This window comes from Tachysurus vachellii, chromosome 13, assembly GCF_030014155.1.
Source record: "Tachysurus vachellii isolate PV-2020 chromosome 13, HZAU_Pvac_v1, whole genome shotgun sequence".
NCBI lineage: Eukaryota > Metazoa > Chordata > Actinopteri > Siluriformes > Bagridae > Tachysurus > Tachysurus vachellii.
The window spans coordinates 23,198,969-23,226,468 of NC_083472.1; the positions used below are offsets into that span (position 1 = coordinate 23,198,969).

Genomic DNA, 27,500 nt, shown 5'->3' on the forward strand with positions numbered 1-27,500 from the left:
GTCTGGTCCAGAGAGGCTATGTTTGTAGGCCAAGTCATAATAATGTTTGAATTGTCACTTGAATTGTTTTTGCTAAGCTTTTTCTTTTTAAATGTCTGTCAGCAACTTAAAATACATTCAAGCTCAAACTGAGCAAAATCCATTTCTGAAGTACAAAACGAGTCAGGAAATAAATTCTGATGTATTTTCACTGAATTTGCTGTGTGTTATTACTCATTTATTACTTCTTACAGATTTCTTTACATCAGAGTACACACACTCATCTGATGAGACGGGTTTCCTTTTCTCTCCAGCTTCGGTTTTCCTCTTGGAGAATTGCAAAGCTGCATAATTCAGAGATTCGGCTTCAAATTCCTAAAATAAAATATGTAATAATGTAAAAACATAGTTTGTGTAAATCTCATCAACCTAAACATAGAAATTATAACATTATAATAAGCAGCATATTAATGTTCATACCGTTTCACATATAGACCGTAAGTAGAAACGTACCTGTGTTGTTCCTGGAGAATCCTCTATAGAATATAAATCAATTATTTGATTATTTATTATTATTTATAATAATTACTATTATTTTATAGTAACACACTTACTTTTATCACCTTTTCTTCTCCTCAGTATGAAATAAGTGAGACAGAAAATCACTATCCTGTAAACCTCTTAATTATTGTAATAAATATAGACGACTGGACAGAACCCAAGATTTTAATAATCCAGTATAAAAAAAAACTATACACAAAATAATAATAATAATAATAATAATAATAATAATAATAATAATAATAATAATAATCATTAAAAACCTACTAGTTCAATCCAGGTCCAATCTTATATTCATTGTTAATTTGTTAAGCAGAAATTAAGCACACAAGTGATTTAACATGTGATCATTAATACAGAAAAAAGGTTTATTTCACACTAGAGTACACACAATCCTCGGCTAAGTCAGGTTTTCTTTTTTCAGCTTTTGCTTTCATCTTGTTGAACTGTACATCTGTGTAAATCACAGTTTTTGCTTCAGATTCCTGAATCTGAAATGAAATTTAACAAACAAACAAACAAACAAACAATCAAACAAACAATTTATATGAAAATGATATAAAAACTTTTATAATGAACTTTTTCTATTCATGCAAAGCTTCTTTTCAACAATGTCCAATGTTAAAAGTGCTATACAAATATAATTTGTAAGCTTTTTTAATTGTTTGATTGAATTAAAGAAGACATTGACATACAGTGTACAATAGTATAAAATAGATACTATATTTTTTTACCTGCTTCGTTCCTGAAGAATCTTCACTAGAAGTCTTCACTATTGATAAAGAAATATGCTTATTTAGTCATTTTAACAGAACTTCATTAATGTATTTATTATCTGATGACAAAAACACTTACTTTTATCACCTTTTCTTCTCCTCAGTATGAAATAAGTGAGACAGAAAATCAGAAGTGAGCACAAACCCAAAGCCGATCCCAAACCGATCACTGTCCGTTTCACTGTCTGATCACTGATCATTTCTGATTCTGATGCAATAGTAACATGATCACCTATAAACATTGATCAGGATTCATTCATTCATTCATTCATTTTCTACCGCTTATCCGAACTACCTCGGGTCACGGGGAGCCTGTGCCTATCTCAGGCGTCATCGGGCATCAAGGCAGGATACACCCTGGACGGAGTGCCAACCCATCACAGGGCACACACACACACACTCTCATTCACTCACACAATCACACACTACGGACAATTTTCCAGAGATGCCAATCAACCTACCATGCATGTCTTTGGACCGGGGGAGGAAACCGGAGTACCCGGAGGAAACCCCCGAGGCACGGGGAGAACATACAAACTCCACACACACAAGGCGGAGGCGGGAATCGAACCCCGACCCTGGAGGTGTGAGGCGAACGTGCTAACCACTAAGCCACCGTGCCCCCTGATCAGGATTCACTTAGTAAAAGTCTGTAACTCAGTGTTGTTGAAGAAAACACAGTTAACATTTCACTACTTCACTATTATTTATCTTCCAGGTTGAACATGTTAATGGAAAAAAAATCACTACATTCAACCAGGAGCTATAGCAGACATTTTACCTCTTATTTTTAAATAAGTTCCATCTCCAAACACAGGGTTGTGTGTCATCAGTAGTGCACAGTAGTACATGGCTTCATCAGACTGCATGATGTTTAAAATAGTCATATTGAAACAGTTTGAAGTTTGTTCTATTTGGAAACGAGACTTTTGGAGTCCGTTGTAAAACATTTCTTCAGAAGTCTTAAAGAACTTGACGATCGTCTGGGGTTTTTTTCTGTCTGGTTGTTTAAACAAGGCCATCATTCCAAATTCCTTTTCAGAAAAACAACATCGTACGGTAGCCGAGTCTCCGATATTCACACTGATCTCTTTATCAGGCTGATAAACTGGTGGATCTGTGAGGAATTGTGCAGTAACCCAGTGTCTACCAGGATGGACTGCATCTAGAGAAAATAATCAAATCAATAGGTTAATAATGTAATTGTGATATCATTAAATTGTGCAGTAACCCAGCGTTTACCAGGATAGACTGTTTCTCATTCATTCATTCATATATATCATTTTCTACCGCTTATCCAAACTACCTCGGGTCACGGGGAGCCTGTGCCTATCTCAGTCGTCATCGGGCATCAAGGCAGGATACACCCTGGACAGAGTGCCAACCCATCGCAGGGCACACACACACTCTCATTCACTCACGCACTCATACACTACGGACAATTTTCCAGAGATGCCAATCAACCTACCATGCATGTCTTTGGACCAGGGAGGAAACCGGAGTACCCGGAGGAAACCCCCGAGGCACGGGGAGAACATGCAAACTCCACACACACAAGGTGGAGGCAGGAATCGAACCCCCAACCCTTGAGGTGTGAGGCGAACGTACTAACCACTAAGCCACCGTGCCCCCTAGACTGTTTCTGAAAAAGCAAATTAATTAAATGCCATAATGTTGAAGCTCGTCCCACATACAGCTTAAAGACGGGTTAAAATAAGAAGATTTTTAATAGAATGTTAAAAAGATGGAAATAATTTGCTTTTATTACTTACACATGGTGCTGAAGATCAAAACTAAAATCCCGAAAGCACTCATTTTGCATTTCATACTGTATAAGTGTTTATATCTTATTTATGATCAGAATATGAGTGCATCTAAAGCAGGGTTTGAATTTATACTACAGGTGGTCTGTACTGAGCATGCCCAGAACGATGCAGATTTCATTCTGACCTACATCTACACCACATTTTTCCACGAGTTCTGTTTTTGCACACAGAACTGAAAATGCCCTCTTTTTTACACGCGCATGCACTAACGTCTTACTGTTCATCATGACTGGTCTAATTTTCAGGCTTGTCACGACATTGTGCATAAAATCAAAGGGAGTCAGAGGGAGACTTTTTCAAGTCATAAAAGAATAATTAAACAAGTAATAAAAGAGGGAGAGGGCGAGCTCTTGGTTTAAACAGTCAGTAAATACAAATGGAAGAGGAGCACTGGTTATAAGCAAAGTTAATAAATAACTCCACATAACATAAATGGCGGGAAAAAACAGGAAAAGTCCAAAACAGAAAAAAGGCTCAAAAAAAAATAATAATAATAAAAATAAATAAATAAATAAATAAATAAATAAATCCGCAAACGTGGCAAATTTCAGGCGTTAGAATCCACTAGAGGCTCCAAGAGAAAAAAAATCCAACATCTGCAAAACGCTCCAAAAGGGAAATAAATCAACAAACGTGCAATCGTAGAAATCAGCCCAAAAATGCAGCGAGGTTCGGGCGACTGGCATGGAGGAGGAATGCCCGGACATGGAGGAGGAATCCCCAGGGAAAAAAGAGAAAAATACCAGGAAGACCATAAACTGGAACAAACTGCCTACACAAGCAGGAAAAAGGTACGCAACACTATTACATCAAGAAATGTGTATTGGCACATAGCATGCAAAAACAGGAAGAATCAATCCCAAGTACAATGATAGACATCAAACAGGGGTTTATTAAAAGGTAAAAAAATCAACAGACACAGAAAAATATAAGGAGGAAAAACAAGCAATTAAAATGAAAAACAAGATACAAAAACCAAAGACATAAAACAGAACACACAATAACAAGGACTCAGCAAACACACACATGACAACTGGGATAATTTGGGGAGGTAATTAGGAAAACAGGAGGGACAGGTGTGCAGAGGTGGGAACGGGATAAGGGTGGGGCAGGGCAAACACACATGAGAGCACAAAACGTGTAAAGACACATGGCACAGGGAATAAACAAACCCTGTTGTAACGCCCCCTGGTGTTCCAGCAGGGAATTAACCAAGCCATGACATTTTGTAATGTTAGATGTGAACATTACCTGTAACTCTTCACCTGTATCTGTAAGATTTGTTCCTCTGCGCTGCTGCAACATGATTGGCTGTTTAATTGATATTTACTTTATGTGCAGATATACAGGCGTTCCTAATAAAGTGAACCTATACGTATTGTCCATAAAGCACAGCATCTTGTTTGTCTGTAATATGACAGTCGTCACATAACAGCACACAGTACATGAGAAGAAAAAAATAAAAAAGGTCACTAAGATCAAAAATATACGTGAAATGATGATGCAAATTTCAATGATTTAATTTGATTTAATATTAAATTCTCTGTTATAAAGCCAATAAATTATGTGTAAATATTCCATAATAAATAACAAATATTATCAGATACATTGGACTGTATTACTGGCACTGTTTAAGTATATTTTATTGAATTACAATAAAAAAAAACGTAAAAAAGTCTCTATCTATCTATCTATCTATCTATCTATCTATCTATCTATCTATCTATCTATGTAATGTCTATCTATCTATCTATCTATCTATCTATCTATCTATCTATCTAATGTCTATCTATCTATCTATCTATCTATCTATCTATCTATCTATCTATCTATCTATCTATCTATTCATTCAGTTATTTATCACAAAGGTTACTGACGTCAATAACACTCCTATGATCTGTGTACTGATTCATGTATATCACAGAAACGTAAGAGATGATAGACAAATAGATAGATAGATAGATAGATAGATAGATAGATAGATAGATAGACAGACAGACAGACAGACAGACAGACAGACAGGCAGGCAGGCAGACAGTCAGACAGACAGACAGACTGACAGACAGACAGGCAGGCAGGCAGGCAGGTAGGCAGGCAGGTAGGCAGACAGACAGACAGACAGACAGGCAGAAAGTCAGACAGACAGACAGACAGACAGACAGGCAGACAGACAGACAGGCAGGCAGGCAGGCAGGCAGACAGACAGACAGACAGACAGGCAGGCAGGCAGGCAGACAGACAGACAGACAGATAGATAGATAGATAGATAGATAGATAGATAGATAGATAGATAGATAGATAGATAGATAGATAGATAGATAGATAGATAGAAAAGTAAGTGATAAAAATAAAAACCTTCTGAAATTAGTCATAAATTAGCAGGTACATTATGTTTGCTACACATGAATCCAACGTTATAACATTGTAAACTAACTGAGGGATTGCTAACTAACTATGGACAGATAACTACTACATACTACTAATAATGCTCCTGATTGCTACTGTATTGTTGTCTGGAGTCATTTCAATCTGTATATAAATTGATGAATGAATCCAAACTGTTGGCTTTTTTTGGATCTCGTATATTTTTTTCATATATCATACATTAGCATGACACTGAAAGACTAACACATGAATTATAAGTATATGGAGCCAAACTTGACCAGAATATGTACTACAAAACTTACAAAGTTATTAAATAATTAGCTAAAAGAGTTATTAAATAATATGAAAAGTACATCATAATAATAATAATAATAAAAATAAAATAATAATAATAATAACAACAACAACAATACTAATAATAATAACAATAATAATAACAATAGTTATTAGTTAATAGTTAATAGTTAATAACAATAATAATAATAATAATAATAATAATAATAATAATAATAATAATAATAACAACAACAACAATACGAATAATAATAACAATAATAATAACAATAGTTATTATTATTGTTATTATTATTATTATTATTATTATTATTATTATTATTATTATTATTATTATTATTATTATTATTATTATTTATTGATTTATTGCTTTGTTATTTATTCTACATGACATTGAATGCTTTTACATTCATTTGGCTCAATTGGTGTTTAAATGTTTACAACCAGCAAACCTACAGCATTTATCTGTGAATAAAATAAGAAATAAAAAAAAAAAAAACATTGATTTAAATAACAGGAATGTTTAGCACTTGAGAATAAACAGCATCTTGTAGTTTTTCTCTTTTTGCGCTTCCACTTTTGGTTTTCTTTTCACTGAAGTTTACCGCAGCGTAAATCACCTCCACTGTATCACCATCCTGAAGGAAGGCATACAAAGGGTTAAACACAAGAATGACGATTGTGTTACTTTTTTGAGTCAATGTCTATAAACGTTGCCTGACTTTTACCTGATTGTGCATTTTATCTGTCGTAGAACGGTGTGAAAGTTTCACTGTAGAAGAAAGAAAAGATTTCAAAATGACGTGTCAAGATGCCAATATCAACTAGATTTGTAAAGTTCGTCGCGACAAACTTTGATGTTGGCTTTGACGATGCAAGTATTCGCAACGGATGGTGCTTTTTGGAGGCAAGTGGACATAAGGGTTAGTGTTGCTTTTGGAGGCAAGTGGACAGAAAGCTAGGTTGCCAAAACATTTGGAGGCAAGCGGAGACAAGCATGTGACATCATCAGAATACACGTGAGGAAGTTCCCCTTATTGTTCTGAGTGTTTTGATATGTCACATGTCCATGTTGTAAAAAGTTTTTTTTATTTATTTAAATTATTTTGCATATATTGGGGGTGGGGCTGCGGGACAACCGAAAGGCCAATCGGTGCACCAGTTTAAACCTGTATTCAGAGTATCACCCTAAAGGAGCTGGCTGAGTTTGGTGTAGATAATTCGAAAGCTTGCCGAGTTATAAACCTCCAAAGTTTATAATGGGAGTCTATGGGAAAAAAGGCCACTTTGAGACCCGGTACCGGAAGTACCGGTACTCAGATCGCTTAGAAAAGTAACAGCAACAAACTTCAGACCAGGGTCTACAACATATCAGAATTTGGCTTGTGGCTCAAAAGCTCTAGGCCGCATTAAATTTTATAAATTTTTGTCTAAGCTTAAATAGGAAAACAGAATGTTTCTACAAAGCGACATAATTATGCTCATCTTTAACTCTAATTAGTATGTATGCTTGTAAGGGACAAAGTTTGTTATGTGGCTAAAATAACTAAATATATAATACATTTATAAACACCTCATTGTAAAAGGATGCTTTTATTAGTTCAGCTGTTTAATGATTAGTTTTAGGTCAATTTTTACTCCAGAACTTAATGAAAACTTACCTGTGCATGATTTTTTACAGGATGAAACAGCTTGAGCAGAATTTATTATCACAGACACTGTCAACGCTACAGCAAGGCAGATCACTACAGCATCAGATCCCTCTGTAGATATATAAATAAATAAATAAATAAATAAATAAATAAATAAATAAATAAATAAATAAATACACACTGTAGAGTCACAACAATGTTCTGAATATTTCCACCTCAAACCAAGAGATACACATTTCAATTTGTTCTTACTGAAATGTTGCTCTGTGAGAGTCTTCACATCCATCTGTATCCGTGTCCCGTCCCCGATGACGATCTTCCCGCACAGGAGCACAGCGCAGTAGTAAGTTCCAGTATCGTTGAGGCTGAGGATGTTCTTGGAGAAGTTGTACACACAGGTGTGTGTAGAAGAGCCGCTCTCACACTGATGGCTGCTGTTGTGATGAGTGTAAATGATTTGAGGATGGGATTGTGGTGGAGCAGCTCTGAACCAGAGCACTTGGAGTTCTGCTGCTCTGCTCTCAGAGAGAACCGAGCACTGCAGAGTCACTGAGGCTCCTGCAGGAACCGAGTCCAACATGCCGCTCTGCCACACACTCACTTTTACATCTCTGTCATCTGATCAGTGTGATACAGACACAGCATTAACTACTGAGAACGTGCTGAGAAATAATCTCTGACACTTAAAATGTGCAATAAATTAAAAAAAAAAAAAAAATATATATATATATACACAGACTTTATAACAGTTCATCATGCAAAATCAGATGTCAAATTTAATTATAATAATTAATAATTACATACACTTATATTCCTACCTTTCACCGATAAAAATGTTCCGTTTCCGAAGACCGTTAAAAAATTCACAATGTTGCAGTAATACACGGCTTCATCTGATGGCTCCACGTTCGCAATATTTAAATGGACGCTTCGGTTTTCTCTCTTGATGCTGAATCTTGGTGACATGAACTGCTTTTCGTAAAAAGGTTCATATTCAACTGTGACCATAGCCTGAGGCTCATGTCCTAACTTTTGCTTGTACCAAGCGATGGATCCAGCAGTTTCTTCTCTCGGTCGAAAGCAGTGCAGAGTCACACTTTCACCAACTTCAGCATGAATCACTGAGTCTGGCTGATGGACTTGTTGATTTTTCTGTGTTGACTCTAATGTAAAGTGTTAAACAATCAAATGAGTAATAAAAATACTTCTGGACACTTAATACTGATTGCGATAAATAAAATTTATTATAACAACATGTATATTATCTGAAACATACTTACCAGTGTTCTGAAAAATCAACACTGTAATCCACATCAGCATCAGCATCTTCAGCAGTCTGACTGAATTCTGGTAACAGCAATGCAAAAAAAAAAAGAAAATCTCTGTAACACGTGTAAGACCTATCTGTAGTCTACTGTACGGACCACGTGTTCCATCTGATCTAAGAAAAATATGTTACTAAGAAAAGGGAACAACAAGAAAAAAATGACTTTACTTTTTTGAGGCTAGTTTGTAGTTTGACTCACTGAATTAACACCAGTGAAAAAAACTAGAACTAGAACAGATTCCATCTGTGTACTGTGTGGGTGTGTCTGGAGTGTGTGTGCATGTGTGTGTGTGTGTGTGTGTGTGTGTGTGTGTGTGTGTGTGTGTGTGTGTGTGTGTGTGGAGTGTGTTGTGGCTCTGTTTTTATGTGGGTGTGAAATAATCTGTGATTTTTTTTTTTCGCACACGTGTGCATCTGTGCAAATGTATGTGTGCGTGTGTGCGTGTGTGTGTGTGTGTATGTGTGTGTTGCAATGCTTATGTCTGATCTGTTACAGGAAGCTCGGTCTTCCAGTGATGATATTTAATTGTTTTCAGTTACTCTATTAAACAAATTGCAAATCAGTGTATCCATGTATTATACTGTGTATAAGTAAAGAAACTCATTATACACTTTTTTTTATTTATTTATTTATTTATTTATTTATCCATTTATCTATCTATCTATCTATCTATCTATCTATCTATCTATCTATCTATCTATCTATCTATCTGGTGAGGAGTAAAATGAGTTATAGTTCTGCTTCACCAAAAGAAATACAACTTTTTCTTTCATTTGATTGATTTGATTGTTGATAGAAGACAGAAATGTACAGTATTAATCCCTTAAGGCCTCGTTGCCGAGCTCTTTAGATCGGCACTAACCGTGTGTCCCAACTTTATTGATAGCAAATTGTTTCAACATTTGCATTTTTTTTCTTTTTAAACTTTGGGGGACTTGAGTCATATGACTTGACTCGAGTCAGACTTAAGTCGCAAATTTGAGACTTGAGACTTTCTTGACAAATATTAAAAAAAGACTTGACTTGACTTTGACTTGACATTCATGGCTTGAGACTTACTTGTGACTTGCATGTGTATGACTCCCACCTCTGTACTAATCCTATACGTTCATAAGGTCATGACACTGAGGTCACCAGAAGACCTACATGTTTTCTCTCCTGCAATTGTTGTTCTTTTTCTTTAGTTCACATTTGTTACCTTTGTGACATTGGTAGTAGATTTATATTTTAAGACACACAGTTAGTTCTGCAGTCTTATTATAGTTAAATTAGCTGAAATGGATGTAAATATTGTTCCAAGGTGAAAAAGTACAATGAACATCACCTTATAACACTCGAAGACCAAATAATATTTTTTAAATAAAAAAAGGAAAATAGGATGGAACTAGAACAGGACTGTCAGATCTTCAGACTGTCAGACCTTTTAGAAAATCAGAGGTAGTGCTTATGATGTTGGACTACTGACTGACCAGAAGGCTATGAGTTCAAATCCCAGACTGTCAGATCTGCAACTGTTAGGCCTTTAAACAGTAAGGTTTGTCTAATGTAAATGTGAATGTAAATGTAATGTGAATGTTATGTAAATGCTACAGAGGAACTTTAGACGGTTAAACAAAAGGAAGACTAAAGCCACATTCACACTGCAAGTCTTAATGCTCAATTCGGATATTTTGCTCAGATCTGATTTTTTTTTTGGCTGTTCACATTACCTTTTAAAATGTGGCCTATATCAGATACCAGTGTGAACTGTTTGCTATTTCGAACTGACCCGCATGTGCAAACGAACAATAACGATGACGTCACACGCAGCATGCCGTCGCGCTAAAGTTGGTGAGGTTATGAAGGAAGTAAACATTTTCGCTTTTCTCTCTAAATGTTTGTGTAACGGCAGCACAGAGACGCAGTGTTTTGAAAATTTTCGGATGTCGAGGGCAACTTTTGATTATTTGATCCATTCTGTAGACGTAGTCACGTTTGTGTGCGTACTCGCCGGCGCATACAGTAATTGTGACGAATGTCGATGTAGATTGACATAAAAAAAAGTCGCATCAAATCCGCCTTGATTGTTCACACTGAGGCCACATTGGAAAAAATCAGATTTGGGTTAGATTTGAGTGTTCACACTACACCTGAAGAGGTCTGACCTGGTCACTTGACCCCAAAAAAATCAGATCTGGGCCACTTTTACCTGCAGTGTGAACGTGGCCTAAGATATGAGATATGACAAGACAAGGCAGGATCATTCACAGAATAACGGTCCACAATCAGTGGCCCAGCAAATGCCAATTAATTGCTACAAATAAAATTGAATTGAATTGAATGTTCTCTCTAGTATCACTCTTTATATATCAACACTTAATCAAACGTAACCAGATCTGATGGTCCGTAATGAGGCTCCTCCTTCACCAGCGTGTGACACTAACCAATCACATTTTCTCTCTCTCTCTCTCTCTCTCTCTCTCTCTCTCTCTCTCTCTGTCTCTCTCTCTCTCTCTCTCTCTCTCTCTCACACACACACACAGACTCTCATATGCCATTACATATATAAGACACAAGACGTGTGGTACAAACATTCTTAGGTACATGATCAAGGTCCTTCACCCTTTAATTGTTGTTTTTTTCTATGCAAATTTAAAAATAAAAATAATACACACTGAACCATTAGCTACTGTTTACTAAATAAGTGCTTTGTATTTTTCTATTAAATTCTGTTTACATTGTTTACATAATTCTGTGTGTGTGTGTGTGTGTGTGTGTGTGTTAAGGTGTGTTTAGTGGTTTTGTCTTTTTTTGTCTCTTTGCCCCTTCACACACTGCAGCTCTGAGTGTTTCATCTCTGCAGGCCGCTCTGACCGCCGAGTCGCTTTTCTCACAAACACCATCAGTTTCTCATCTCTCAAACTTTCCACAGGATGTGTGGCTATTCTTGTTTGTCTCACTGCACATTGTTGTTGTTGTTGTTGTTGTTGTTGTCATTTCTAGACTTCAAAATTAAGCAGGTACAGTTAAACTGTAGAATTATACAAGAGTGTGTGTGTGTGTGTATGTGTGTGTGTGTGTGTGTGTGTGTGTGTGTGTGTGAGAGAGAGAGAGAGAGAAAAAAACACACTTGAAATGTTTCACACCAGTCTCTGAACATTCACACATTAAGACCGGTGCAGACAGCAAAGTGTAAAAGTTTACACCCCCTTGCTCATTTACCTGTTTAATGCACACACAAACAAAAATGAAATAAAATTAAATAAATTACAACAAGAACTAAAAACTGTTCTGAGTAAGTGAAAGAGGTTACTGTATAGATGCAAAACTGGGTTTTTTGAGAATATATCATTCGAAAAGAAATTGTTTCCTGCACTTTCTTTTTTTTTCTTCCATTTTTTATAAACATTTTTCCATGGTTTGCTCACTGAACAATTCCCATCTGCTAGGCAGCAGAAATAAACAGCCGTAGTGCTGAGAGACAGAGCCAACGATAAATACACTGATGTCTAACATGCCTGGTCACGTGTAAGTGCATTTATTCACTCATCTTCATGTGCCATGTCTCAGGCCAGGTGCTTTAAACCCACATGGATTGTTATGTCTTGTATTTATAGCTGATTGACACCAGATGTGTTAAATCACTAGTGGAAATAGTGGAAGTGAGTGAGAATCATTGGGATCGTAGTCCATAGCGGCCATGTTTGTAGGCTGTGATGTGTTCTGTGAAATTAAATGTGTTTTTTATATATATAAAACCAGAAATCCAACCAGAAATCCAATTTTGTATAGTTTTTTTTCCTGTAAATTATCGCTCAGGACCTGCTAGAAATGGCGTTTCTCTTGTGACATTCACTCAAGCAGTCAAGAGTTTCTCTCAACATCACTACCACACAGCACTGGCTCCATCTACTGACTAGTATTGTGTTATTTCCTGTCAAAGGTCAAGAACACATTTCGTTTGTTAGAACATAAATTCTTGCTAATTTACAAAATTGAATGTACACGCTTTGGCATGGTGGCTTAGTGGTTAGCACGTTCGCCTCACTACCACATCCGGGTACTCTGGTTTCCTCCCCTGGTCCAAAGACATGCATGATAGGTTGATTGGCATCTCTGGAATCTGGAAAATTGTCCGTAGTGTGTGATTGCGTGAGTGAATGAGTGTGTGTGTGTGTGCCTGTGATGGGTTGGCACTCCGTCCAGGGTGTATCCTGCCTTGATGCCCAATGACACCTGAGATAGGCACAGGCTCCCCGTGACCCGAGGTAGTTCGGATAAGCGGTAGAAGATGAATGAATGAATGTACACGCTAACAATCGTGCAGCTAACAGTGTAAGGTTTAGTGAGTTCTTATTGTTAACAGGACAACGATGCTACGGCAAAAAGCAAACACAAGAACACCTTCTAATATAATATCATACACCACCTCCATCATACACCATATAATATCATACACCACATCCATCATACACCATATAATATCATACACCACATCCATCATACACCATATAATATCATACACCACATCCATCATACACCATATAATATCATACACCACCTCCATCATACACCATATAATATCATACACCACATCCATCATATACCATATAATATCATACACCACATCCATGCTTCTAAAGAATGAGGCTCAAAATCATGTCCCTTATATCCACATTTCTTATCCAGCGCTATGACCTTCAACCTTCGTAGTTAAAATATTATACCACATTATTTACCGGAAACCGGTATAAATATTAATATTTATTGTAAGAAAATAAACCCATTTCAAAATACAAGTACTTCATTTTTTTTCCTAATTCATTTTAGTAATTCATACAAGTACATAATAATAATAATAATAATAATAATAATAATAATAATAATAATAATAATAATAATAATAATAATAATGCACACTACACATGAGGAACTGTGGAATATCTTCACTAATATGTCTATTGCAGTAAAAAATGAAGCCTCCCAGCAGTTTAACTATTAATAATGTGATTTCTGTCATTTTATGTTTTACAGTTTCATCAGTGTGTACATTACATCAGTGTACATGAAATCATCCGTTACTCCAGGTTGGACTTTCGACCCGAAGAACTGCAACGCTTCATAAGAAAATCTGTTTACATGAGATTCCTGAAAACAGAAATGATATTAAATTGCAATAAATATTAGACTTAGTGTTATAATAACTACAGTATACATAAACATAGCATTATACAGTATGCAGAAAGTGCATAAAATTCATAAAAAATGAGACTAGTAGTGAGATTTCTCTATAATTAATGGCATTTTATTAGTATCTATTATAAATAAATGACCTGTAAAACATATAAATATAGATTTTTTTTAAGACTACTATTCTGTATATTCTCACAGTTTTTACTTATCTGTAAACGTACCCTTCTTATTCCTGGAGATTTTTCCAGATCCTTCGCTGTTAATACACAAACACACTTATTAACCATTGTTAAAGACGTAAAAGTAACTTTAATTGTTTAAAAAAAAGCACATTTATTCATTTTGGAAATGAAAGACACTGAAATTCATATCTGATGACAAAAACACTTACTTTTATCACCTTTTCTTCTCCTCAGTATGAAATAAGTGAGACAGAAAATCAGAAGTGCGCACAAACCCAAAGCCGATCCCAAACCGATCACTGTCCGATGTAGAGATCTGATCATTTCTGATTCTGTTATTTCACCACATTATATTTAGATTAGTACAAAACACTGACATCTCACCTGTGTTGTGTTGTGTGTTGGTGTTAGTGTTGTTTCCATGCGGTGTTGGTTCACGCACCACTGAATTATCACACAGAGCTGCTTTAGATGTTTCTGATGCAATAGTAACATGATCACCTATAAACATTGATCAGGATTCACTTAGTAAAAGTCTGTAACTCAGTGTTGTTGAAGAAAACACAGTTAACATTTCACTACTTCACTATTATTTATCTTCCAGGTTGAACATGTTAACAGTCATCAGGAAAATATCACTACATTAAACCAGGAGCTTAATCATTCAGAATCAACTCAGAATCCTACCTTTAATTTGTAAATAAGTTCCATCTCCAAAAACAATGCTGTGTCTTGTCACTACACAGTAGTACATGGCTTCATCAGACTGAGTGACCCTTAAAATTATCATATTGAAGCAGTTTGAAGATCTTTCTATTCGAAAACGAGACTTTTGGAATCCAGTGTGAAAAGTTTGTTCAGTACTTCTATACACTGTGACTACAATCTGAGGTTTTTCTCTCTTTGGTTGCTTAAACCATGTAATTGTTCTATCTACATTTTCAGAAACACAACACCGTAGAGTCGCCGAGTCTCTGATATTCACACTGAGCTCTTTATCAGGCTGATAAACTGGTGGCTTTGTGACAGATTGTGCAGTAACCCAGTGTCTACCAGGATGGACTGTATCTAGAACAACAAATGCATCAATAATAATGTGATAATAATTGTATTAAACACACAGGAACATGAACAATTACCTTAAAAAAAAATCAAACAAGAATCAAGAAGAAAATGTTTAAGATTATACTTTATACTTACACATGATGCTGAAGATCAAACTCAAAATCCAAAAAATGTCCATTTTTCATTTTCCAATCTCTTTTATGAACAGAATACAACATGAATGAGAGTGAAGACTACTTATAGACTACAGACAGGCTGTACTGTGCACGCCCAGAACACCTGTGATTGGTTGTTTTAGGATGAGAAGCGATCACATGGTATTCTGATCTACACCACAGGTTTTTTTTTTTTTTTTTCATCTTTGTGTTAAAGATAAGACAGAATGGAAAATGTGGTTTACTGATTTAGTCACATGTGTAACGTCTAATCGTTGTTTATTTAAATGATTCTCTTAATTTAACTTGTTAGTACAAAGTCTCTCATAAAGAGTAATGATTTTTTTGCGCAGCGAAGAGTGCAAAACATTTTAATTTAATAATTTTAATAAGTAGTTTTATTACTAAAGGCCAGAGTCGTGTTCAGATTGCAGATGGCATCAGTGACCGGTTTACTTTCATACCTACTGTATTGTAGTTAATTTTTTTTTTCAGAATACTGTTCTGTGCATTATAAGTGCATTAGATTACTTAATATTATTGCTTGTACGTTTATTGTTAAAGAAAAAAGCATACAAATGATCTCCACAAAGGGTAACTGTTTTTTTTTTTACAAATTATTTTTTTCTGCTACAAATTCATTCTTTCATTCACTCATTCTCTACCGCTTATCCGAACTACCTCGGGTCACGGGGAGCCTGTGCCTATCTCAGGCGTCATCGGGCATCAAGGCAGGATACACCCTGGACGGAGTGCCAACCCATCACAGGGCAGACACACACACTCTTATTCACTCACGCAATCACACACTACGGACAATTTTCCAGAGATGCCAATCAACCTACCATGCATGTCTTTGGACCAGGGGAGGAAACCGGAGTACCCGGAGGAAACCCCCGAGGCACGGGGAGAACATGCAAACTCCACACACACAAGGTGGAGGCGGGAATCAAACCCCCAACCCTGGAGGTGTGAGGCGAACGTGCTAACCACTAAGCCATCATGCCCCCCTGCTACAAATTAATATTAATAATATGACAGTTAAAAGAAAAAAAAGAGAAAGAAATAATTCAATAAAGTCGAGTTCTATTTATTAATTTGTACAGAAGTAAAACATGTCGCATGGAAATAAACAAAAAAACCCAAAAAAATGTTTGTGATTTTTTTTTTAACATTTTTTCTTCTTTTTTTTCTTCTGTCACATACATCAGTGTTGCTTCTAGAATTTATCTGTAAGTTGTTGAATTATGTAAAATTATTTTATTGACAAAAACGTTAATAAATATAAGAACCTTTTATTTTACAGAATTTTCTGATGCTATAAATGAGAATATTATCTTGTTTTATTTTATTTTTTGCAACCGTGTGTTATAAACGATTTCTGTTCGATCTTTGAGTTTTATTCACGTCAGAGTACACACACTCATCTGAAGAACCCGCTTTTCTTTTCCCGGCTTTGTTTTTCTTCTTGGAGAACTGCAAAGCCGCATAATTCAGCGTTTCTTCTTCAGATTCCTGAATTAAAATAAAACAATTCAAAATCATTAAAATAATAAAAAAAAATTAGTAACTGCACCATACACACAAACTAACACTTTAATCTCATTAAACTGGCTGTACAAATTATATTCAGAACAAATAACGAGTAGAAATGTTTCACATACAGAAAAATACACTTGTGTGATAATTGAGATATAGCAATAACTTCTAAAAATCCAGAATTACACATATATTATTGTATAAAGCCAATATATTGTTGTTGTTTTTTTTTTTAGCACACGTACCTCTCTCATTACTGGGGAATCTTCTATAGACGCAGTCACTATTAATACAGAAGCACATTTATTCATTTTGGAAATGAAAGACACTGAAATTCATATCTGATGACAAAAACACTTACTTTTGTCACTTTTTCTTCTCCTCAGTATGAAATAAGTGAGACAGAAAATCAGAAGTGCGCACAAACCCAAAGCCGATCCCAAACCGATCACTGTCCGATGTAGAGATCTGATCATTAATCAATACTGTTATGAGCTCAAGTATTTATTATGATTTATAAAGCTATAAGAAATCTTACCTGTGTTGTGTTGTGTGTCGGTGTTAGTGTTGTTTCCATGCGGTGTTGGTTCACACACCACTGAATTATCACACAGAGCTGCTTTAGATGTTTCAGCGTTAACACGCTCACCTACAAACGTTTATCACGACACGTCACTAAAAATGAAACCTGAATATCTTTGAATGTTGAGAATGTTGATGAAGAATAAATCGTTACAACATTTAATCAGTCCCGTCATTCGTTTCAGTAGAAATCCTACCTTTCATTTGTAAACGAGTTCCATCAGTAGACACGAGTGCACAGTAATATGTGGCTTCATCACACAGGGTGGTGTTTAAAATGGTCAAATTGAAGCAGTGTCCAAACTTTTTAATTTGAAAATGAGAATTTTGGAATTCTTTGTAAAACTTTTCTCCAGCTGTGTTAAAGAATCTGACTATAACCTGAGGCTGTTTTTCATTTTGTTGCTTAAACCAGATAACTTCTCCATTTCTAATCCTAAAACACAACACTGTAGAGTAGCCGAGGCTCCGATATTCACACTGAGCTTTTCTTCAGCCTGATAAACATCTGGATTTGGGGGGGATTTTGTAGTAACACAACGTTTATCAGACTCGACTGTATCTAGAATAAAAATGCAGAAAACAACAAGCATAATTTGCATTACACAATTTTTTTTCTTCTTACAAATATAGATTAGTGCTAAGAAATCATCTTAAAGTGAACAGAACAATAATTTAGAACAAAACAAACAAAAAACTTACACTTGGTGCTACACAGGAGCAGAACTGAAATCCAGATCCGTGTCATTTTACCAATCAGTTTAAATTCCTTTTATCATCAGATTATGAATCTGACTGAAGCAAATACTTCCTTTATACTAAAGCTGGTCTGTAATAAACACGCCCCAAATGATACCATGTGATTGGTTTTGCTAAATGGAAAAAAAAAAACAGAATGCCATCGTCTCTCACCAAACCACAGGTCTATTTGTCCTCTCATGTGTAATGGAAAATTCATTGCAGTCTATATTTAAGCCTTGTTAATGGTTGAAAAAAAAAATCCTGCTTGAATAGTTATTGTTAAAAATGTCCTTAGAGTAGGTTATACTTTATACCACTGGTCTCTAACTGATGTCTTACATACAATGGAAAAGTTTGTTAAACAATAGATATGTTGAAACAAATCTGAATATTATAAAAAATATTTCTCATGTTCCAAGTTACTGCTTTGTACAACAAACAAACAAACAAACAAACAAACAAACAAACAAACAAATAAATAAATAAATAAATAAATAAATAAATAAATAAATAAATAAATAAAAGAAAAATAAACGGAAATCTAATCTCAAGGAAATCTGAAATTTGTACAAATATTTAACAAATTCTAATTTTCACTCAAGTTGCTGTCAGTACATCAGTATAATGAAAAAAATTAGGGGTTCCACAGCGAATCATCAGTTTCCACCTAATGTCCTCTCTCGCTGCAATTACCTTCATGTCCTCTTTTAACACATCCATATATCTCCTCTTTGCCCTTACTCTTGGCCTCTTACCTGCAGCTCCATCTCCAACATCCTTTTACCAATATAACCATCTCCCTCCTCTGTACATGTCCAAAGCATCTCAATCTATCCTCTCTGTCCTTGTCCTCAAAAGAGCCGACCTGAGCCGTCCCTCTGATGTGCTCGTTCCTAATCCTGTCCATCCTCGTCTCTCCTAAAGAGAACATCAACATCCTCATCTCTGCCACCTCCATCTCTGCCTCGTGTCTTTTCCTCACTCCTACAGTCTCTAACCCATACAGCAGAGCTGCTCTCACTACGGTCTTCTACACCTTTTAGTGAGCTGAACGTAAATATGATTAAAAATAAAAATACCGTGCTGACGCTGATGACTCATTATATACATGTTACAGAAACTGTAATAAATCCCAGAAGTCCTCTATAAACAGTGTATTTGAACACAATAAACTTCTGTGTCTGCTCTGTGACAGGAAACAGGTCACTTATTAAAGGCACTGAGGACTGTCAATAAATTATATGTGAATATGTCAGAATATATAATAAAAAAATATCAAATACACAAGATGGTTAAAGTCTCACTAAGTATACAGACACTACATTTAATTCAGAAAAATATGTAAGAAAATTTGTTACATATACACAAAACTTTTTTTATAAAAAAAAAAAAGTTTTATCATTTAACTCAACTTTGTTTATTTCCAGATTTCAGTAACAAAGCTGAATGCTGCCACCTCCTGGTTAAAATTGGATGTTTTTAACTACTAGTTAGTGATTTTGGTATCTGTTCTAAATGAATGTCGAAGTTTAAATGACCTTTTACTCATATTAAATGAGTTAATCATTTAATAAACATCTCCAACACTGAATGTTAGTGTTATAAGCTGCAGTTAGATTTTATACTTCATTGTAACATTCAAAGTTGAATCGTGAATTTCAGCACCATGGACAGCGACCCCTAACCAGGTCCTTAAAAAGAGACACGTGATCTAACTTGGAAATGAAGTCGGTACTAACTAGTGTGATAGAAAGGACACCTTCTGTGCATTCTGACTTTCTATTAAGTGCACATGTATGTAATTTAAACATAAACCTAAGAAATAAACATAAAGAAGAATCTAAATAAAGAAAGAAAGAAAGAAAGAAAGAAAGAAAGAAAGAAAGAAAGAAAGAAAGATGACAAATCTTATTTATTTATTTATTTGTTTGTTTGTTTGTTTAATTTTTTATTAATTATTCATTCATTCATTCATTCATTTTCTACCGCTTATCCGAACTACTTCAGGTTAATTATTATTTATTTATGTATTTATGTAATTATTATTATTAGTATTAGTATTAAGGGGGCACGGTGGCTTAGTGGTTAGCACGTTCGCCTCACACCTCCAGGGTCGGGGTTCGATTCCCGCCTCCACCTTGTGTGTGTGGAGTTTGCATGTTCTCCCCGTGCCTCGGGGGTTTCCTCCGGGTACTCCGGTTTCCTCCCCCGATCCAAAGACATGCACGGTAGGTTGATTGGCATCTCTGGAAAATTGTCCGTAGTGTGTGATTGCGTGAGTGAATGAGTGTGTGTGTGTGCCCTGCGATGGGTTGGCACTCCGTCCAGGGTGTATCCTGCCTTGATGCCCGATGACGCCTGAGATAGGCACAGGCTCCCCGTGACCCGAGGTAGTTCGGATAAGCGGTAGTGAGTGAATGAGTGAATATTATTATTATTATTATTATTATTATTATTATTATTATTATTATTATTTTATTGTTATTTTTTTACTAGTTTACTTATTTTGAAACTAAAGCTCCAGCTAAACAACTTGAGCGGGAATCATCTCGTCTCCCATGTGTCCCCATTGTAGTAAATTGAGCATCTGGGAAAAATACAGTAGGCCATAAAATACTAAATCGATGTACTTTCATTCCATTTTACAAGAACCAGTCATGAGCTCTATACCCACTTCAGAAAGTGCTGATGTGCCACCTGGATCATTGTTCCTGGGCCTGAAGACATTCCTGTATCTTCATTACCCTGCATTGCCATGTAGACAAGTGATGTATAATGTTACAGCATGATGTAAACTGTTACCTGACTAATGTCATGGTTTTAGCAGAAATAGCGGTTTCCTTTGCCGGGAAACATTATGTTCATTTACACAATATGGCAAAACATCATAACATGCAAATAGAAGGTTCTATGTGCCATCCTGCATGCCATAGGGAAGGTGTGGCTTAAGACGTTAAGGCTCTGGGGTTTTGATTAGAAGGTCAGGGGTTTAAGCTAAACTACTACTATTGCTGTTGAACAAGGCCCTTAACCCTCCCTGCTCCAGGGATGCCGTATCATGGCTGAACCTGCACAATGACCCCAGATTCAAAAGTAAAGAGTGGAAATGCAAAGAGAATTTCACTGAGCTGTAATGTATATATGACAATAATAAAGGCTTCCTTTCAAGCCTTTATGCTGACCTGATTCTTACACACATAGACACACACACACACACACACACACACACACACACTCACTCTCAAACTCACACCCCTGACATCACCACCGACCCACACAAACACATGACACACCCTCCCACATGTACACAGGCTGCAAAACCACAGATGTTCTCTGATAGCTCTGCAATTATTGGCCAATTATTATAACCTCTTGGTCACTGAAGAGGATGATGCAGTGTACAGAGAACTGATCCAGTACTTTGTAGTCTGGTTCCAGCAGAACTGCCTCCAGATCACTGCAAGTAAGACCAAAGAGATTGTGATGGGTTTCTGTAGGCCCTCATCACTGGTGAATATTCATCAAATCCATATTGAAATAGTTTATTTATACAAGGTATACAAGTACCTGGTTGCAGACTGTACATGCTGGTATAACAGAAGCATAATTAAAAAAAAAAAAAAATATGTAACTGACCTGGACACAAATGACCTTTTAAGGCAATCACTGCAATCAAGCAATTTAGTCCTTCTTTAACTTCTGAATATTATGTGCAACTGTAGTCACAGGAACAACAAGCTGCTTGGAGATATTCTTATAGCCTTTACCTTCTAATCTCCTGAAACAGCTCTCTCTCTTTAGCTCTCTGTGGTCCATGTTCAGTGTGGTACACACCATGACACCAAACAGCACAGTGACTACGTTAGACCATTTAAATGGGCCGACCAGCTGGTTACAAGTTTGAAGAGACCTGTGATGTTAATCGCAGGACACACTTTAGTTTATCAGGTTCCTGTAGTCAAATTATATTCAATCTTAATAATAGATCAAAATTACCTTAATTTAAAAAGTACCATCATTTTTGTCCAGGCCAGTTGCATTAGTTTGTTTTTATTGTTTTATTGTTTTTGTTGTTTAAAGCTTCTCTTGAACCCCAATTAAAAAGCAATTTTTGATTTTTATTAGTCAATTGTTTTTTATTATTACTTTTGTCAGTTTCAAGTTATTTCACTGACCAACAATTTTGTCCAGGTGTGAATTTATTTTCAAAGAAACATAAAGGGTTAAATTATAAACTGACAAAAGTTTATAGTTCTGTTGGGTATGAGATGTGGTCATAAGTGTCATATGAGCTATTGTTAGTCTTCCTGTATAAGTGTTAAAAAGTATTTGAGCAAAATACCGCTGCACAAAAAACAGGAAGTAAGAACGCATACCAAGGGTGAGTCGAGCTCTGAGGTTTTTATTCATTCAGGTTAAAAGATGTACTATAAGATAGATGTACTATAAAAATACAGAGCCAAAGACTTGTTAAAAAATTAAAACATAGAAGGAATGTCATATAAAAATGCACAAAATACATTTATACATGGAGTATATTACATTTTATGGGATTTATATTTATATATGTCAGAGATGTACTTCAAATATTAACCTATTAACTTCTGTTAAATTCTTTAACTTCTACTAAAAAATTACTTTATTTACTAAATAAACTTATATACTGGGGGTCATGGTGGCTTAGTGGTTAGCACGTTCTCCTCACACCTCCAGGGTTGGGGGATCGATTCCCACCTCCACCTTGTGTGTGTGGAGTTTGCATGTTCTCCCTGTGCCTCGGGGGTTTCCTCCGGGTTTCTGTTTGGTTTCTGTATTTAATTCAGATTTAGTGACTGGTGTTCGTTGTTGTGACAAACGACGGGATGACGAACAAACACAAGAGCAGGTAAAAATCCTGAAATCTTAAAATACCTTTCTGCTTTCAGTCAGAATAAAAATACAATAAAATTTACTATTTTCCATCATGGGAATGTCTGATTTTATGAAACATTTTCACTCTAAATGATTTTAAGTAGGGGGGGCACGGTGGCTTAGTGGTTATCACATTCGCCTCACACCTCCAGGGTCGGGGTTCGATTCCCGCCTACACCTTGTGTGTGTGGAGTTTGCATGTTCTCCCCGTGCCTCGGGGGTTTCCTCCAGGTACTCCGGTTTCCTCCGGAGTGTGTGAGTGAATGAGAGTGTGTGTGCCCTGTGATGGGTTGGCACTCCGTCCAGGGTGTATCCTGCCTTGATGCCCAATGACGCCTGAGATAGGCACAGGCTCCCCGTGACCCGAGGTAGTTCGGATAAGCGGTAGAAAATGCGTGAGAGAAAGAATAAACTTATATACGCATGCTCAAAAATGTATACATGGTGTACATCATTTTTAAAAAATATTTATTTATTTATTTATTTATTTATTTAAATAAGAAATATTTTAATTAATATTTAAATAGAGTCATATTACTACAGTCAATAATAAAATTAATGAATGCATAAATATATATATATATATATATATATATATATATATATATATATATATATATATATATATATATATTGAATTAAATGAAATCTACTGAGTAAAATGTACAAAAGTTGTCTTGTTTACATGGAACATTCCCACAGAGTGTATTATTAGTGATAGTGCTGTGGTTCGGCTATATATATGTATAGAGAGACAGAGAGAGAGAGAGCAAGAGAGAGAGAGAGAGAGAGACAGAGAGAGAGAGAGAGAGAGAGAGAGAGAGAGAGAGAGAGAGAGAGAGAGAGAGAGCAAGAGAGAGAGAGAGACAGAGAGAGAGAGAGAGAGAGAGAGAGAGAGAGAGAGAGAGAGAGAGAGAGAGAGACAGAGAGAGAGAGAGAGCAAGAGAGAGAGAGAGACAGAGAGAGAGAGAGAGAGAGAGAGAGAGAGAGAGACAGAGAGAGAGAAAGAGAGAGAGAGAGAGAGAGAGAGAGAGAGAGCAAGCGAGAGAGAGAGAGAGAGAGAGAGAGAGAGAGAGAGAGAGAGAGAGAGAGAGTGAGAGAGAGAGAGAGAATATATAAATATATGACAGCGGCAGCACAGCATTTGTACCGTGACACACACCAGTCCCACCTCTATTGATAAGCTGCAACAGTGAGTATCATTTCTCTCTCACACACGTTATGTTACATTAATAAATATATAATAATCTAATTATTACAGTGACTTTATGTTTACAGATGTTTAGCATTTCCACATGTTAATTACAGATGTTAGAGCAAATAACAGTCATAATCATAACTGGTGTAGACCGCTGATCCACCAGGACCTTCTTTCAGTACCTCTGTTCATGATAACATTGAAACATTTCCTAAAGACATTTTATTAGAGACGTCCACAGCGTCTGATTACACGAACAGAGGGAATAAACCTGAAAGTGCTCCCATTGGTGGAAACTTCGTGTTCCAGTTTAAGCTAATATGTAAATTTGTGCACTTTTAGTCTAAACCCTAATTCATCCATAAATATGTTGGAGTTACAAGGACTGGAGTGAAAGTTACCATATTACAATAGTAAAGAAAAATAAAAAAAAAATTATAGCAGTAAAAAAAAATATATTTTGCCAGGAATCCAAAGACTTCACTGACCAACACTGCGGCTTAGCGGCTTTGGCAACAAGTGGACAAAGTGAGTGTTAATACGTCTAAGCATCGAGCCATGAACTTATTATTATTATTATTATTATTATTATTATTATTATTATTATTATTATTATTATTATTAGATTAAATACATCTACTAAATCTCCTAAATGTCTAAAATATATCAAAGATGAAAGTAATAAATTCCATGTGAATTTTATTTGACTGATTGATTGATTGATTGATTTTTTTTTACATTTTCTCATTTGGAGCAGTCAGTAGAATGAATGACACGTGCAGCTCTAACATCTCTGTTCCCATCACCATCATCTGTCTTTCTCAAGCTTTATTAATGTCCATCATTTTTAATGTCTACCTGTTATGTATGAAGAGACACAGAGACGTTGCTCAGCATTTTTACAGTAAGTACATTCTACTTATTTTACAGTCAGTTCAATAGAAACATGATTTAGAAAATATTTAATGATATATTTTGTAAAATTATTTTCCAGTAAGGGCAATTAACAAATAAATTGCATTTAATGTCATGGAATTTAGACAAAATTTGTTGTTTTTTTTTAGTTGTTAATTATTCTGAGTTAAGTGGAAATTTTGGAAACTCTGATTAGAGAGTTTAGATTTTATCATATCAGTGTTAATCATTTTCCTTTTGAACAACACATTTGAACAAGTCTTGGATTTCAGAACGTGTCCGAAGTTTAAGTTCCCGTTAATAAACTGTTACTATAGAAACGATAACTTATTAAAACAAGCGCAATAATATAAAGCTTGGTTTGTGAATGTCAAGGCTGCTGTTATTGCTATTGTTACTTAAACAAAACTCTGACCAATCAGAATTAAGAACACAATCAACTTTATTGTGTTTTATTTAATGACATTTGTTTGCATATTTGTTTTTTTCTATCTTATCCGATTCTCCGCTGAATATTACGCCTCTGTTTGGTTTCTGTATTTAATTCAGATTTAGTGACTGGTGTTCGTTGTTGTGACAAACGACGGGATGACGAACAAACACAAGAGCAGGTAAAAATCCTGAAATCTTAAAATACCTTTCTGCTTTCAGTCAGAATAAAAATACAATAAAATTTACTATTTTCCATCATGGGAAAGTCAGATTTTATGAAACATTTTCACTCTAAATGATTTTAAGTAGGGGGGGCACGGTGGCTTAGTGGTTAGCACGTTCGCCTCACACCTCCAGGGTCGGGGTTCGATTCCCGCCTCCACCTTGTGTGTGTGGAGTTTGCATGTTCTCCCCGTGCCTCGGGGGTTTCCTCCAGGTACTCCGGTTTCCTCCCCTGGTCCAAAGACATGCATGGTAGGTTGATTGGCATCTCTGGAAAATTGTCCCTAGTGTGTGATTGTGTGAGTGAATGAGAGTGTGTGTGTGCCCTGCGATGGGTTGGCACTCCGTCCAGGGTGTATCCTGCCTTGATGCCCAATGACGCCTGAGATAGGCACAGGCTCCCCGTGACCCGAGGTAGTTCGGATAAGCGGTAGAAGATGAATGAATGAATGATTTTAAGTAAGGTGTCAAGATGTTAAATAGAGCTGACATCGTAAGTGTCTGTAGTCTTTATCTTGTGTCATCGTTTAATAGTTTGTAAAATTAAAAAGCAGTTAATCATGAATTTTAGCAATTTATCATGTTTTGCAAAAAATCGCCTGTTTCTTTTAAGACTAAAGGGGAAGAAGTTTCGCAAATGACCATTTAAATAAATGTTTCATTTCTTGTTAAATGAATGAATAAATAAAAATAATAAATAAATAAATAAATAAATAAATACATTTTATCATGTTTTTAAAAAAATCGCCTGTTTCTTTTAAGACTAAAGAGGAAGAAGTTTTGCAAATGACAATTTAAATAAATGTTTAATTTATTGTTAAATGAATAAATAAAAATAAATAAATAAATAATTAAAAGAAAGAAAGAATGAGATAAATAAATAAATAAATAAACTAATTAATTAATTAATTAATTAATTAATTAATTAATTAATTAATTAATTAATTAATTAATTAATTAATTAATTAATTAATTAATTAATTAATTAATAAAAGAAAGAATTAGATAAATGAGTAAAAAAATAAATAAATAAATAAATAAATAAATAAATAAATAAATAAAAGAAAGAAAGAATTAGATAAATGAGTAAATAAATAAATAAATAAATAAATAAATAAATAAATAAATAAATAAATATTTATTTATTTATTTATTTATCTGTAATGTTTATTTCCAGACTGAGGCTGAGGATATTCAGTACACTGCAGTTCATTTCTCTAACCGGATAAAAGAAACAGACAAGAAGACAGAAGGTGAGAAAGACACCAGAAATCTGAGCTCTAATTTCTGATAAATATCACGTTGTGTTTACAAAGACAAGAAATATTTCCTCGGTTTTGTTCCAAATTTATGAATTTTAACTTAAATAGGAAAAAAACTTCGATTTTGGGAAAATTCATATCAATGGTATTGATTTTCTATCTCATCTGATCTCTGAATATTACACCTCTGTTTTGTTTCTATATTTAATCCAGATTCAGTGACTAAACTTCATTGTGTTGCCACACGAGGTGCCACACAGCAGGACGGACAAACACAAGAGCAGGTAAAAACCTGAAACATCTCTCAGTTCGCTGCACTTTTC

The 27,500-nt window shown here is 35.4% G+C and overlaps 3 protein-coding genes and 1 pseudogene across 5 annotated transcripts in view; all 4 read right to left on the reverse strand.

The window, feature by feature from the left end:
* LOC132856188 (uncharacterized) overlaps nucleotides 1-15,418 on the reverse strand; it is a 25,116-nt gene extending 9,698 nt beyond the window's left edge. The window contains exons 1-6 of one of the 2 annotated variants that reach the window (XM_060885662.1): nucleotides 15,356-15,418; nucleotides 14,843-15,223; nucleotides 14,540-14,656; nucleotides 14,365-14,454; nucleotides 14,195-14,229; nucleotides 13,705-13,928 (exon numbers count right to left, since the gene is read on the reverse strand). In XM_060885662.1, the coding sequence (XP_060741645.1) occupies nucleotides 13,809-13,928; nucleotides 14,195-14,229; nucleotides 14,365-14,454; nucleotides 14,540-14,656; nucleotides 14,843-15,223; nucleotides 15,356-15,398 (786 nt within the window). In that variant the 5' untranslated portion in view covers nucleotides 15,399-15,418 and the 3' untranslated portion in view covers nucleotides 13,705-13,808. Of the gene's footprint in view, nucleotides 1-13,704; nucleotides 13,929-14,194; nucleotides 14,230-14,364; nucleotides 14,455-14,539; nucleotides 14,657-14,842; nucleotides 15,224-15,355 lie in introns of those variants that run through there. The other variant, XM_060885661.1, reaches the window with a different exon arrangement.
* Nucleotides 862-3,161, reverse strand: LOC132856189 (immunoglobulin kappa light chain-like). 2 transcript variants are annotated; one of them, XM_060885663.1, is made up of 4 exons: nucleotides 3,089-3,161; nucleotides 2,098-2,481; nucleotides 1,275-1,312; nucleotides 862-1,031 (listed from the first exon to the last, which is right to left on the reverse strand). In XM_060885663.1, the coding sequence occupies exons 1-4, from the start codon at nucleotides 3,141-3,143 to the stop codon at nucleotides 909-911; spliced, it is 600 nt and encodes a 199-aa protein (XP_060741646.1). In that variant the 5' UTR covers nucleotides 3,144-3,161; the 3' UTR covers nucleotides 862-908. The 2 variants fall into 2 exon arrangements, 1 of the variants encoding a protein (XP_060741646.1); XR_009649402.1 differs by lacking the exons at nucleotides 2,098-2,481; nucleotides 3,089-3,161 and adding an exon at nucleotides 1,396-1,628 and having other exon boundaries at nucleotides 936-1,031.
* Nucleotides 6,256-8,994, reverse strand: LOC132856184 (uncharacterized). Its single transcript, XM_060885656.1, has 6 exons — nucleotides 8,754-8,994; nucleotides 8,292-8,636; nucleotides 7,726-8,091; nucleotides 7,483-7,584; nucleotides 6,550-6,593; nucleotides 6,256-6,459 (listed from the first exon to the last, which is right to left on the reverse strand). Exons 1-6 carry the CDS (start codon nucleotides 8,797-8,799, stop codon nucleotides 6,328-6,330), a joined length of 1,035 nt encoding a protein of 344 aa, XP_060741639.1. The 5' UTR covers nucleotides 8,800-8,994; the 3' UTR covers nucleotides 6,256-6,327.
* Nucleotides 15,419-16,661: 1,243 nt separating the features above from the next.
* Nucleotides 16,662-18,244, reverse strand: LOC132856253 (uncharacterized; annotated as a pseudogene).
* Nucleotides 18,245-27,500: the final 9,256 nt, after the last annotated feature.